The sequence below is a fragment of the Hemicordylus capensis genome, chromosome 9 (assembly GCF_027244095.1).
Source record: "Hemicordylus capensis ecotype Gifberg chromosome 9, rHemCap1.1.pri, whole genome shotgun sequence".
Taxonomy (NCBI): Eukaryota; Metazoa; Chordata; class Lepidosauria; order Squamata; family Cordylidae; genus Hemicordylus; species Hemicordylus capensis.
In genome coordinates, this window is record NC_069665.1 from 881,048 (window position 1) to 895,203 (window position 14,156).

The 14,156-nt window shown below is 62.9% G+C and overlaps 2 protein-coding genes across 12 annotated transcripts in view; both read right to left on the minus strand.

The window, feature by feature from the left end:
• The window catches only part of MTSS2 (MTSS I-BAR domain containing 2), a 54,879-nt gene extending 44,951 nt beyond the window's left edge, over positions 1 to 9,928 (minus strand). For 2 of the 9 annotated variants that reach the window (XM_053270989.1, XM_053270992.1), the window contains exon 1: positions 8,328 to 9,928. In XM_053270989.1, coding sequence (XP_053126964.1) covers positions 8,328 to 8,396 — 69 coding nt within the window. In that variant the 5' untranslated portion in view covers positions 8,397 to 9,928. The remainder of the gene's footprint in view (positions 1 to 8,327) is intronic. The other 7 variants (XM_053270991.1, XM_053270990.1, XM_053270988.1 and 4 more) reach the window with 6 other exon arrangements.
• Positions 9,929 to 12,490: 2,562 nt separating this feature from the next.
• The window catches only part of VAC14 (VAC14 component of PIKFYVE complex), a 63,150-nt gene continuing 61,484 nt past the window's right edge, over positions 12,491 to 14,156 (minus strand). Inside the window, exon 18 of one of the 3 annotated variants that reach the window (XM_053271174.1) lies at positions 12,491 to 13,250. In XM_053271174.1, coding sequence (XP_053127149.1) covers positions 12,763 to 13,250 — 488 coding nt within the window. In that variant the 3' untranslated portion in view covers positions 12,491 to 12,762. The remainder of the gene's footprint in view (positions 13,251 to 14,156) is intronic. The other 2 variants (XM_053271175.1, XM_053271176.1) reach the window with 2 other exon arrangements.

Consider the following 14,156-nt stretch of genomic DNA (forward strand, 5'->3'; position numbering starts at 1 on the left):
TTGGAGCAGACAACACTCCCGGGCCAGCAGGGCCAACAGTGTTGATTCAGAGGCGGGCAGTTCCATCTGTTCAAAGGCAGGCAGGCACCCATGCCCGCGGCTGCCCCTGGCATCTTTCTAGAACCCGCTGGAGAGACCGTTCTGGAAGCCCGGCCAGCCTCCCCTGTGATGACTGAAGTGCGGCTGCATCTTAGTCACAAGGCCCATCTCTCAGCCTCTGCCCGGCCGTTATAAGGGGGGCCTTGTCGCTCTGCCGAGGTATTCCGTGCTCTCAGGCTAGCCGGCCCCCACGGACCCCACTGCCGATGGGAGGGCCAGAGGCCGAACTCTCTGGAGAAGGGAACGGGGAGAGGGCAGACAGGTGGGCAGGAGAGGGCAGGGCAGGAGGTAGCAAAATGGGCTCGATGGAAGATCTTGCTGCCGCTGGAGACGGAAGCCGCCACCGTCAGCATTCAATGGAGCCCAAATGGCCACTGCCCAATACAGAGAGCGGCAGAGCCGTCCAGAGGCCTCCGTTTCCTGGCTGTGCCCACCACAGTCCTGCACCAAGGAGAGCCGGATGCTGCGAATGGCGCACATGATGCCCTCGAAGCCGCCAAGCTGGCCCCTCTGGGAACTGCTGCTGCTGCTGCTGCCAGGAGAGTTTTGTCTGTGAAGGTCTCGTCATGAAAGGGGTGCAGAAAAGGGTTTGCAGAGGAAGAAGCCACACACACCCCTTCCCTTGAAGGCCATGCTAGAGTGGGGCGTGTTTATGCAGCGGTGTGGCGTTGAACACGGAATGTGGACATCTTCTCAAAACAGACGTTTCCCCCGTGACTTTATTTCTCCATTTCTAAAAATTCATTGCTCCATAGAATACATTAGCAACCATGAATGAATGTCCATATGATATTAGGCAAACTTAGCAATTTCAGAGTTGTAATTAATTTTTTTTTTCAGGTCATTAGTGTGTGAGAGAGACATACACATTCCATGGATTTGTAAACAGCAGGGGAATATAGTGGGTTTGTTTTGTTTTTGTTTGACTACCTATATAGGTCAAACAACATGCCAAATCAGATCATACTCCATCTAAGGCATCCAAAAATGTTGCCTAGTGAAACATTATGCAAATAGGAAAAATGTGCACAGGGAAAATTTCCTGAAAAAAATTCAAATTTTCTGGAAACTCCCCAACGCTGCCTTTGCATTAATCTGTTGCAGCACACAATGAAGATTCTAGTGACATTTAAAGTCTGAGCCATTTATTGTGGCAGAAGCTTGTGTGAATTAGAACCCATTTGAAAGTGTCATGCACAACTAGAGGAGGCAGGAGGGGCGGAGGAAAGAGAGCTGCTCAACGGGGAGTCAAAACACCATGAAGGGCAGAGCTGGAGTTGAAGGCTGCATCCTTGAGAAGCTCCCCCCCCCCCGAAATGGAGTCTCATCAGAGCAGCCCTGCGGGGTCAGGCCCTGCAAGGAGGCCCCTCCAGCCCAGCCTCCTGTTTCCCGCAGTGGCCCCCACCAGATGCCGCCTCTGGGGAGCCCCCAGGCCAGAGGGGATGAGGGCAGGCCCAGAGGCATCCTCCGCATAACAATGACCCTCGCTCTACAACTCTTGCATCCACAGGCAACTTTTCACAGAGGGAAGTCAGGGAGACACTCCGCTGCCGACAAAGCCCTCAGGCATATTTATGTATTTATTTTTAATTCTTTACATTTATGTCCTGCTTTTCCTCTGAGGAGCTCAGAGCGGTGTGCCGAGGGGACTCCTTTGGCCAGGCTCGGAGCCCGGGATGGGCAGGTCCCGGGGGAATTCTCTACGCCGACCAATATTTATATGCCATGTTCCAACCCAAGTTCTCAAAACGGTATAAATAGGGCAGGAAAGATAATCCCCTTTCCCCAGAGGGATCACAATCCTAACAGAAAGAGAAGGGAGCACTAGCAGCCGCCCCTGGAGGGCTGCTGGGCTGGGGGCCGGAGAGGGCCAGTTGCTCTCCTCTTGCTAAAGGTAAGAGAATCCCCACTGAGAAAGGTGCCTCTTGGCTCCGCACCTTCACCCTAGCGGGGGCCACCTTCGCCTCTCACCTGGACGACTGTCGCCAGCCACCTCCTCCTTTGCCCTGGCCTTCTGCTCTCCCCCTCCAGCCCTCCTTCAAGCCCCGTGCTGGCTTCTTCCTCGCTACTCCCCCTGTGCTGCAGGCAACTCCTCTGCCTGGGAAGGCCCCTTCCCTGGGGCCCCCTCCCTCGTTTCGTCTTCTCCGTTCCCTGCTGGCCCCCTCCCCTGCCTCCTCCTCCTGATGTAGAGCAGACCCACCACCCAGGGGGTGCCAGCAGAAAACACCACACACACCCCCAAGGCGGAGAGGGAAGTGCTGGCCCAGAGGTGCCCCCCCCCCGCCACTGCCCTGCTGCCTCCGTCAGAAGCTGCAGCTTCCAGATCTGCCCTCCAGCAGCTGCGCCACCGTCACAGAAGGGATGTGCAGGAGCCAGCTCAGAGGCCCTTTTCCGCACACGCACCAGCCACATCCAGGCTCATGCTGAGCGGGCTGGCAAGAGGGTACCCTTCTGCCCCACACCAGCAATTTTCGGCACAGCACTGGAGGGGGAAACACGGCTGGTGGTGGTGGTGAGAGCACCCTCCCTCCCGCTTAGAGGTTAACCTCCCCCCCGCCTGCCACTGCTGGACGGGCCGTCTGCCGGTTCGTGCACATCTCCTGCCACAGCTCCTGGGGACATTTCCTCTCACGCCCTGCTGCCCCCCTCTCCCCATGTTTAAACAATCAAGCTACAAAGGTGGAGGGGGGGACATTTTTAGCACGACCCCCCACCTGCATCTCACCTCTCCAGAGTTTGTCCCCAGTTGCTTCTCTCCTCAGCCAAATGTCAGTTCTAGAAGTGAGCTCTGTTAGGAACAGAGGAAGCTGCTGTATACGGAGTCAGATCCTTCGTCTATCTAGCTCAGTGTTGTCTTCACAGACTGGCAGCGGCTTCTCCAAGGTCTGTGCAGGCAGGAATCTCTCTCAGCCCTATCTTGGAGATGCTGCCAGGGAGGGAACTTGGAGCCTAGATGCTCTTCCCAGAGTGGCTCCGTTATCCCCTGAAGGGGAATCTCTTCCAGGGCTCACGCTTCTAGTCTCCCTTTCATATGCAACCAGGGCAGACCCTGCTTAGCTAAGGTGACAAGTCAGGCTTGTTACCACAAGACCAGCTCTCCCTCCATCTGTCGAGAAAATGGGGCAGGGAGGGGAGGAGAGCAAGCGGTGGGAGCAGCGGGGGGGGGGCAGAGGGGCTCAGTTCCCCTCACCTGCACACCCCCTTTGCTCTGAACCCTCCCTCTATATGGGGCAGAGTGGGGTTTGGACCAAGCCTGCCTGCCTGCCTTCATGTTTACTTTGGCTCCAGTTCTTCTTCTTCCAGGTCATGGCCCAAGATGACGTGCCACCAAGCCCCAGAGGTTTGCCTGCAAAGGAGTGCCTTAACCTGTCGGTCAAGTACAGCCAGGGCCGCGATTCCACAGCTGCGGCACCACCACCAAAAAGGCCTTGTCCTGGGCCACAGCTGACCGCACATCTGGTGGGGCAGGAGCCCTTCTGAAGAGCTCAGTTTTTGGAGAGGCTCAGATGGGGGGAGGAGATCCTTGAGGGGGCTGCTACTCACTCCTCTCCACTGAACAGCAGCTGTGTGCAACCAACACCACCACACCCTGCAGGCACAGAGTCCCCCACGGTCAGCCTCTACATGATGGAACAGCCACAGGCCAGAAGTCTGTGCTTCAGGACTATGAGGGGGACTCCGAGAAGCATTCCTCTCTGGCTCAACGCTGACCCAATAAAACTAGATCAGATGCTTGGATGGATCCCATCCACGTTCCTGAAGCCCAACTTTGCCCTTCCATCACTGAAGGCCAAACTTCTCTCTTCTCTTCTGTTCAGTTTACAAATCCTCACAAGACTGCAACAATTGATCTTGGTTATGTGCATTAGCAGCATTAGCTGGTCATCCAGTTATGGAGAGATGAGGGCCGCTCCTAAACCTGACCCCGCCGCCGCCCCTGTGCTGCCAGAGGAGCAGAGGAACCTCTTCTGTGCAACTGTGAGGCCGGCAGAGAAAGGAGCCCAGAGGGGGAGGGACGGAGGCACCACTAGGCGAGCTGGCATCCTCTCCACCAGCCTAGGTCACAATCACCCCTTATAACCCGGACTTAGCAAATCTGAGGTGCCTACCGCACAGGGTTGTTGTGAGGAGAAACAGAACCACGTGTACTGCTCACAGCTCCCTGGAGAATGAACAGGACAAAAATGTAACCAGTCACTCAGAGGCGGGGAAGGGCTGCACCGAGGTGAGCAGAACCCAGAGCGAAGAGCCCGCGGGGGGTACAGGCGCAGCTGCTCCTGGCGCAAAGCAGCCCAAGGCCCCCCCCCCCCGGCAGCCCTGATGCAAGGATGGGCCCCTTCTCAGAACCAGGCAGGTAGCAAAGGCAGCCTTGGTGGCAGGAACAGCAGCAGCAGCAGCAGCCCACGCACAGCGCCTGGCCGGGCCTCCGTCCCCACAGGTGCTCGGAGCCCAGACCCACATGTTTCCAGCTCTCAACTGCACTGATGTTGCTTCAAAGGGGAACACCGGCTGGGGTGGGCAAGGGCAGGCCTCCCCCCGAGAGGGCCACAGGAGTTAGGGTCCGATCTCTCACAGCCAGCCGGAGACACCCTCGGTGACCCCCAACCCACGTCCCTCAGCCGCCATACTGCTGGCACCAGGAGACCCCAGGGGAACCACCACCAGGCCCTGGCAGGCATCCCCAGGAGAGCTGACAGGGGGCAGAGATGCCACGCGGGGCAGAGAGGGGCCTTGGGGAGCAGGAGGCAGGCAGGGCAGAGCCGAGCCTGCAGGACGGGCCTCAGACTGGGGCCATCGTGTCCACCCAGCAGGCTGCCTGGGCGAGAAGAAGGTCCTCTCTGAGCTCATGGCAGGGGCCGCAGGGGGAGCCCTGCCATGGAGGGCCAGCCCCCCCCCCATGTGTACACCCACTCTGGGCCTCACGGACCCCCCACCCCAATGGGGCAAGGCCCTTGGACTATGCCAAGGTGGGGATCCTGGCAAAAGGGGTCTGCCAGAAGGGTGGCTGCTGGGCCGGAGGTCTTCCGCTGGAGCGATCTGGCCCACAGCTCCAGGGAAAGCATTCAGAAGACCAGTCCCTTGACACAGGGGAGGGAGGAAGGGTGCTGGGCCGGAGGGGGCTGAAGGCAGCCCGCCTAGAACCTGGCGGGGGCGGCCCATTCAGGGGTTTGAGTTAACCTCTGGAGAAGCCAGACCCTTGCAAGGAGAAGACTGCTTTTAGCCCACCACTCAGCTTCTTCTTTTATCCAAATGGCCTCTAGCACTGCTTGGAAACCTTTGCGGAGAAATCGATTCTTTGGAACACTCCTGATGAAACCACTGAGCGCGTGGGCAAGATGGCAGGCGAGACCCCGGAAGGGGGGAGGGAGGGAGGGAGGGAGGGAGGGAGACCAGCCCTTCCCACACGGGACTCAGCATCCTGCCGAGGGCTGGGCCTTGGCCATCTGCTACCGGGAGTTCTGTGAAGTTTGTGTCCATGCCCAAGGATGCCCCACACGTGGCAAAAGAGGCAGCAGCGGCATCCCACACGTGGCGGAACCCTTGCTAAGCCCTGCTAACTGAGCCCAGAGGCACCTCTGAAAAGTGGTGATTCTCTGCCATTGAGCAGGGGGAGAGCAACTGGCCCTCTCCAGCCCCAGCACAGCATCCCTCCAGGGTTGCTGCTACTGGTGTCCACCTCATGTTTCCTTTTAGATGGTGAGCCCTTTGCAGACAAGGAGCCACCTTATTCTTTTCCCCCTGTGTAAGCCACTTTTGTTGACAAGCCGTCTATGACTATCACCTGCTGAGTGGGCATCCAACCAGCAGTCCCACCAGTTCCTCAGGATCTCAGCTTTAAAAGCAGCACATTCCAAGTCTGGGCATCTGAGGGCAGTTTCTGCTCAACACCAAAAAGCCAACTATCTGGGAGGGACTTTAGTCGCCGCCTCCGGCCATTGTGGCAGGGGATGATGGAGTTGGGGCCCCAGATGTTGTGGGTCTCCATGCCCAAGACCCTCCGCCCGAGAAGGTGCCTGCTGCCACCCAACAGGATCACACACACACACACACACACACACACACCCCACTGGCACATTCTGCACAAGAATAAATCCCCCCCCCAAACTGTATAGGCAGAAGAAAAGGGGAAATGCACACGAAGCAACCGGCGGTGCAGGGCTGCGTGCAAGACTGTGGACTGGCTGGTTTGGAAGAGCTGCTAACTCCTGACTTCTGACACTTGGCCAGCCAGTCCTGGGAGGACGGGCCATGCAGGAGAGCCAGCCCTCTTTCTAGCAGGAGCCAGAGCGCAGGTTAGGGGGAGATGCCGAATCCAGCACTGAGTCCATCTTGAATCCTCAGGAAAGGGGAGAGAAGATGGAAGCCCAGCCCAGCAGCAGGAGGAAAGCAGATCCAGAGCAACCTCGAGATCTGCGGTGGCAGAGGGCCTGCCTGCTCCAGAGGGCCCTGGCAAGGCCGGCTTGCAGTGGTGCCCGTGCCCAGGGCCTGCAAGCCGAGAGCCCACCAGCCGGGGGGGGGGGGGCAGCAGAGCGCAGAGGAAGCCGCTCCCAGGGCCGGAGCCAGGAAGGCTGTGCCAAGGGTTGAGGGGGCCTGGGAGGAGAGTGCGTCTCCTCCAGCAACGGCCAAGGGAGGCCAGCTTCCCACAATGATGCCCTTGACAGCCTCTTCCTGGTGGGTCTCCGAGCCAGAGAGGAGGGGCGGCTCCAACACCAACCCTGGGAAAGCCTCACTGGTGCCAGCTTGGAGGGGGGAAGGGAGGGAGGGAGAGAAGCCACTCTGCCTGCCAGAAGGAGCCTCCGAGGCCAACGCAAAGCCCAGCCCTTCACCCCACGGGGACCAGCGAGGGGAGGCTCTGCTGATGGCCCTCCCGCCGCTGGAGGGGTTCCTCTGAACAGCAGCCTCCTCCCCACAAGGGCCAGCTTCGGCACTCAAACAGCAGCACCAGTACAGGGGATGCACGGCTGCCACCACTTTCCGCAAGCAAAATGTGCTGCCATCAAGTCCGAGATGCCGCTCCCCCCCCGCATGCCCCCCCGCATCCTTTGCATGCCAGACTATTTCAACCCCCTCAGTGGTTCCACAGCCGCCGCCCCCCCCCTGGTGACCACAAAGGGAATCGGGGCTTACGGGGGTGGGTGGGAGAGAAGAGTCTCTGGTCCCCTGAGCCCCGAATGCAGAGCAGCCCCCGGACTCCCGTCTCCCACAGGGCCCTTGCCGCCTTTCCGGGACCCAGCATCCCTTACCAGGGGTAGCAGCCCCCCCCTCCAGAAACTGGCAGCCTCCCCCTTCTCCGCCATCTAGCCCCCAGCCCACCCTGGGACAGGACAAGGAGGAACCCGGCAGGCTGCTGCTGACAGGCGACTGTGACTCAGCCAAGCCCCCCAGGAAGCTCCCCCCAATCGCCCAGCAGCTGCCCAGACACCCTCCAGGTCTAGCTGTGTCATTGTTGTGACTCCCGAGCGAGCTGCTCACTTCTCAACAGCCAGACCGGGAGCCCAGCTGCGCAGGGGCTGGCACGACGCAGGGCATGCGAGCAGCGCTCTGCAGGTGCTCAGAGACCCTCTCGTGCGCATGATCCAGGCAGGAGGAGAAGAGCTCCCTGCTGGAGCAGGCGGAGCGGGATCCGGCAGAACCACGAGCCCTCCGCGCAAGCTGCGACCTTTTGCCAGGCGGGGGCTTGGGCTGTCCTTTCCCACACCCCGCGCGAGGTGCACGACAGCCCTGGCACCGAAGGAGTTAAGGTGCCCCCCCGCCCCCGCCCGGGCAGCCAGCGTTGTCTGGGTTCGCAGAGGGAACGGGCTGGGGAGGCAATCCGCGGTCGATCCCTGCCCGACGGCTGGGCAGGCGCGCAAATGACGCCCGCGCCAGGCAGCCCGATGAGCCTCTGCTCGCTTACTCGGGAGTAAGCCCCCGGGATGCGCGGCGGGTGCGCGCGCGCGCCTTACTCCACGGTAGGCGTGCCGAGAGGATCCGAGCCAAGGCTGACCACCGAGCGGCGAGAAAGGAGACGGCCTGGGCTGGGCTGCCCGAGGGGAGGCGGAGGCTGCTCCAACCCGAGCCGCCGCAGGCACTCCGCGGAGGAGCCGAGCCCAGCCAGGCGCCCTCCCGAGACGCCCCCCCCACCCGGCGGCTGCGGCGGCGCTTCGCAGCTGGGCTGTTTACCGCGGGCGGGTGCCGACCCGGCCGCTCCTGCCGCAGCCTCCCGCCCTGCCCGCGCGCCCGCCTACCTTCATGTCGTTGATGATGGCTTGGAAGAGGCCGCCCAGCGCCCCGCACTCCTTCTCCGCCGTCTCCATGGCCGGCCCGTCGACGCAGCCGCCGGAAGCAGAGCCCGGCGGGCGAGCGAGCGAGCAAGCAAGCGCCGAGCCCCCCGCCCCAGCCGCTCCTCCGCCCCAGGCGGGCGCAGCGCGGCCCCGGCGCCAGGCACGGCGCGCCCCGCCGGCGAGAGAGGCGCAGCCGCGGCACTGGGCTCCTCCGGCGGCCGAGACGCAGCGCGGGCTCCCCGCCGGCTGGCCGGCTCCGAAGGGGTGGCGCTGCCTGGCTGGCTGGCCGGCCGCTCCCTCGCCGAGCCCCCCTGTCACTGGCCGCCGGCTCTCCTCAGCTCCGGGCCGGGCGACGCGGCGGCGGCGGGAGTCCTGCTCATCCTCTTGCGCGGCGCGCGGCTTCGGCCGGGCGGGGGGAGCATGAAGGGCGGGGGAAGGGGGCGGCGACACCCCAGACGGCCGCCGGTTGCGCCCTCCCCCGCCACCGAGTCGCAGGCCGGGGCGAACGGGCGGCTCGGAGCAACCGGGAGAACTAGCAGGAGCCCGGCCAGGAGGAGCGAGCCGTAATCCGAGACCCGGGCGGGCGGCGGGGAGGGGGGAGGGGGCTCCGGTCACGTGGGCGGGGCCGCGAGGGGAGGGGCGGGCCGAGGTAGGAGCCGCACCCCCCGCCTCCTCCAGCGGCGGCGGCGACACCAAGAAGAGACGAGGGAGTCGCCTCGTCTCTCCTGCGGCCACGGCGGCGGCCTCGAGCGGAGCGGCGAGCCCTGCGGAGCCGGCTGGCTTTGCGCCCCGGATCGCGGGCTGGTGCCTGGATCGCTCGCCGCCGAACCTGCAGCTGCAAGGAAGGCTATGTCGCCGCGAAGTGCCCCCTCGCCGCGACGAAGGAAATCGGAGGAGCGGCGCGAAGCTGGAGGCAGCCCAAGGCGGCGGCCGCGGGAGGAGGCGCTTCGTCGTCGTCTTCAGGGGTCTGCGGAGCGCCCGGAAGCGGCACTTTCTCGACGGCGAGCTGCGGAGCTGGGAAGCGGCCCAGAGGCTGCTAGTGCCGGCGGTGCCCGCTTTCGAGAGCCACAGAGCTCTTCCTCGGGCGGAAGCAGCGGCGGCTAGTTTCTTCGGGAAGCTCCCCCGGCTTGTTTGCTCCGGGCACCCTCCTCGGCTTCCTCCAGCTCCGAGCGCTGGAGCTGAAGGTTCCTCTGGATTGTACGCCGCCGGGGGCGGAGGAGTGGACGGCAGGCTTGGCTGCGCCCGGGCCAAAGACAGGGCCAACCCCCGCCTTCCACCAGGCCAGCTTCGGGGGCTAGAGAGCCGACGGCCCGCCCGCCGAAGCTTGCTGGCCTCTCTGGTGCGGCTGCGGCCGGGGGTGGGGGCGAAGCCTGGCCTGCCAGGAAGGGACCAGGAAGCGCTCGCCTCTCTGGAGGCAGGCAGGACGCCACCGTCCAGCGAGGGCCCCTCCTGGGCTCGGGCATGCGGGTTGAACCCCCCGCGCAAGCCGGAGGCCTCGATTCTGCAGCACTGCCGGGCCACCGCAAGCCCTTCTGCGAGGAGGGGGCGTTCTCCTTCCAGCACCCCCCCCCACCCGATAACAGACGGGAAAGGCGGCGAGAAGATGGCCGACTGCTAAGGCAGCCCCCGGGAAGCGCAGCCAGGCCAGGCCCCGGAAGAGCCACCCGGGCCAGAAGCCCAGCCAGGCTGCCCTCCGAGTGGCCTCCTTGGCCCCTTCTCCCCGGAGGAGGGCTGCGAGTCGGTCGCCCCGCTCGACTTCCTCCTCTCCCACGGGAGAAGGCCGCTGCCCAGCCCTCCCGCGCCGGGGCTAAGCGGGCAGGCGAGAAGCAGCCGCCTGCCCTGCCTTGCTGGACGCCAGAGAGACCCCTTGGAGGAGGCTGAGCGATGGGGTGCCCGCGGCGTCTCTGCCGAGTCCTCCGAGCTGAAGAGGCGGCCCTTGCCTGCAGGACGGCTTGCTGGTTCTTTTCCCTACTCGAGCAGGGAGGAGGAATCCGCCCCATTGTAATCATTCCCCCCAAGGCGGATGTCCCGGCCAGGGCGGCAGGATGGGGCTGCTGGGAGACCCCCCCCCCGCGCCCCCCGTTAAAAAAACAAGCCAAGGGCGACACTTGACCCATGTTGTACAGACGAGGCCCAAGCGCGCATGCCGTGCCAACCCGTGTCTGTTTCAGTGAGCCTCAGGGAGAGCAGAGCCACAGTGGGGGGAGGCGGCATGGCTGACTCTCGAGTAGTCAGTGCAGGGTGCCTAGTAGTGGCACTAAACCCTGACACGGGGAAGTGAAGCCAGGAGGGGGCAGCAGGAAGGCCCCCCCCCCCACGTTCTGGAATGACGCTGAGGGCAGGCCTTGCCCGACAGGAGGGGGGGGGAGCTGAACCCCAAATCTGCACCAACTAGAAGCCGCCCTGCGATTACAGCAGGGCAAATACGAATAAATGTTTTTTACAAAGTAGAACATGGATTGCTTTTAATTTCAAAGGGGTTTGTTTTTTAAAAGAATGTGTTTAAAAATGACCTTGGGTCAAAGATACCAGGACGAGTAATCATGCATATTGAAGTCTATGGAGATCAGAGCGAAGAGACTTGATCAGTCAGTCCTGTGCTGCAGGGGTGTACATGCCGAGGCACAGTCCAGCCCTTCCTCACCCACCCCCAGAAGTGCAAAGGCGGTCCAGGAAGAGGGGATTGTTGCCGGGGTCAGGGTTGGAGATTTGAGCAAGGAGTGAAACCAAGTGGGCCAAAGCTATCCCTGCAGCCCTGAGGAGACTCTGCAGGGAGGCCCTGCAGTGGAGGGCAAGGCAGGCACGTCTGGGCAGCAGCAGCAGCAGCCCTGAGAAGCGAGGCTTGGTTGCCTGAAGGGAGCAGCAGCATCAGGAGACCGAGTGCTGGAGGGAGAACGCACAGACAAGGGTGTTGTACTAGAGGAAAGGACCCGATCCTCATTCTGAAGATTGACCTGGCATAGTTTGTCGCTACCTTCTGACAGTGAAGCCTCTCTTGATCTCCCAGTAGTGGTGAATTGGTGGTATCGGACAATCTGCTGGAAAAACGAGGATTAAACAACATATTCCCGAGAAGCGATTTAAATGAAACCTACTTGGGATTACCGAAGCGAAGGGAAGGATACTCTAGCCTGGGAACCGGGGGGGGGGGGGGGGGCTTGGAGATCCATGCCTCCTTTCCCAGGAAGGCCGCCAAGGCAAGGGTGGGAGCAGCAGAGGCCAGCAATGGGGCAGCTCCAGGGAGGCTCCTGCTTCCCCCCCCCCCCGCTCTCTTTCCACTGCCTGTGGACAGGGGGGTGGGGTGGGGGCCAGTGGCAGATCTGCTGGGGGCACCCTCTGCCCCTGGCCAGAAGCTCCAAGGCCACAGGGAGGTTGCCTCTGGTGGCAGGGCTCTCAAGATCACACTAGCCAAAGCGAGAGGCTGCCACGAGGGAGGGGGAGTGGGTGGGGCTCCCCTCTTCCTCAGGCAGGGCAGAAGAGCCACCCTCACAAGGTGGGCCTTCCTAAGGAAGGTGGACAGTGCCTTTGGGTGCAACTCGCTGTGCCCCCAGCATCCCTTCTCCGAGGGTTGCCCGTGGACGAAGGCCACGGCCACGTGGCTCCAGAGCTGGGGGAAGCCAGCCCAAGGCTCCCACTGACCTCTCCAGAGACGGAGCAGGGCTCCCCCGTCTGCAGTTTCCTTAGCACTGCAAGCAGCACCTGAGTCTGACTGCTCTGGCCTCGGGGAGCTCCACAGGCCGGCCCACCCCCCCATCCAAGCCCCTGCCCGCTTTGGCCTCTGAGGATCCCGCGGATTCCCTTCCCTGAGGAGCTGGGGCCCCTGGCAATGCCCACCCTTGCTCCTGGTGCTCCCCCCCTCCCAGCAGCCTCCCTCCCTCCCTCCCTGGATCTGGACTCCTGGGCAGGGCGGAGCCGCCTCACCTTCGCAGACTAGGCAGGGTCCGGGGCCAGTTCTTAGAGAATCCTCCTCTGGTGAGGACCCCATCCCCAAAAGCCACAGGCAGCACTTCTGCTGCTGGGGGTTGTATCAGTTGGGCAAGGACTAGCAGCCAATGGGGAAAGCGGCTGGCCGGGGGGGGGGAGGCACTGCAGGGGGTTTGCCATCATCATCATCATCATCATCATCATCATCATCATCATCATCCTTTTATTTCAACAAGGGAGTTGTACAGTGTTACAAAGCGGTTCCCAGTCCAGAAATCCAGTTGGTCGAGATAGCGATATATATACATATACACACATGCACAAGCTGGCTGGAAGCTGAGCCTGTGCCATCCACACACATGATTTATTGGGGGGGGGTGCCTGGGGGGGAGCTCACCACAAGTGGAAGACAGACTGGAGGAAGGGGGCAAGTGCTGCAGTGTGGGGAGCGGGGGGGGGCAGGCTGCCCCTTCCCTTACTGAGGGTGCTCCCTGCACACCCGCTTCTCCACCCGACAAGGAACCCTGCGCTCTGGCTGCTCCAGAAGGGGAGGCACCAGTGAAGGCAAGCCAGAAGGCAACACCGCCCCACCCCTTTGGCAAGCCTGGGTGGGAGAAGATGCAGAGGTGCCCTGGGCCGGGGGGGTCAACAGTGCTGCCTCCCCACAGACAAGTGGGGGCTCCCCAGCCGTGCAGTCAGCCGCATTCTCTGGCCCATGGCCCTGGCATCGAGCGTACCCCGCCCCCTGGCAGTCCCCCTGGCTCGCTGCCCTCTCCGTGCCCCCTGGGGTCCGGCCTTCAGAGGACGGCTCTCCGCTCCAGGTTCTCTGCCCGGCTGGCTCGCTGGTGCCGGACCTGCAGGTGTTGGTTCTGGACCTTCTCAAAGTGCTGCAGCAGCTCTGCGTAGTCCACCACGGGGGCAGCGGCTGCCTTCTTGAACCCGAGGCCGGGCTTGGAGGCTTCCCTGCGGAGAGGGAAGCGCAGAGAGCATCAGTGCCTCCCTGGCTGCGTCTCCACACCCCTCGTGGCCAGGGCTGCTCCAGCCTCCCCTCCATCCGCTGCTGAAGGCTGAGCCCCCACCTGAGACTGGGCCCGAGGAGTGCCAGCACCCAGCAGAGGGACCAGGAGGGCCTGGCTGGAGAAAACGGGCCCGCGTTGGGCCCTCTGGCTCAGCTGAGCACGGGGCAAGTCCTCTGCAGAACGGCCGGGCCCTTCAGCCCCCAAAGGACGCACGCTGGCTGCACTCTTCCCACAGCCAAGAGGGCCCCTCAGCAGCTGCGCGCCTGTCCTGGGCTAGCGCTGGGCTTGGGCTCTGTGCTGGGGGCTCCCGGACAAGGGCAGCCCCCTCTGGCCTGGGCTAATCCAGGGTGCATTTGGAGACAAAGCCCAGTGGCCTGAGCTTGGCTGCCCAGCACTTCCTGTTTGCGAGTCTCTCCCTTTGATAAGCGGATAGGACAGCCGGGGGGGGGGGCATGACGCTGCGCTGGGGGTCAGCGCCCGGGCACAACCAGTGCAGCAGGAAAGGCGGGGGGGGGGCGGGAGGAGGATGCTATGCAGAGGAGTCAGGAATCAGAGGCAGAGCTGCAAGAGACATGCCAGCCAGCCCCAGCACGGGACAGGCAGGGGCCTCAGCCCCAAGCTCCTCGACCGCCAAGTCAGCAGCACTCTTCGCACAGCTCCGCTCCCCTAAGAGTTTGCTCCAGAGTGGGGAATGAGCAAAAGGGAAGCAGATGGAGCTCATTCCCCACTCCCCTCCACAGCTTGAAGGGAAGATGGCACGTGGAAGCTGGGCGGGATGCAAGCCAGAAGGCACCCTGTGCTCCACTGGCCCAGATATGGGCAGCGCTGCCCCATGCGGGGGGGGGCACGC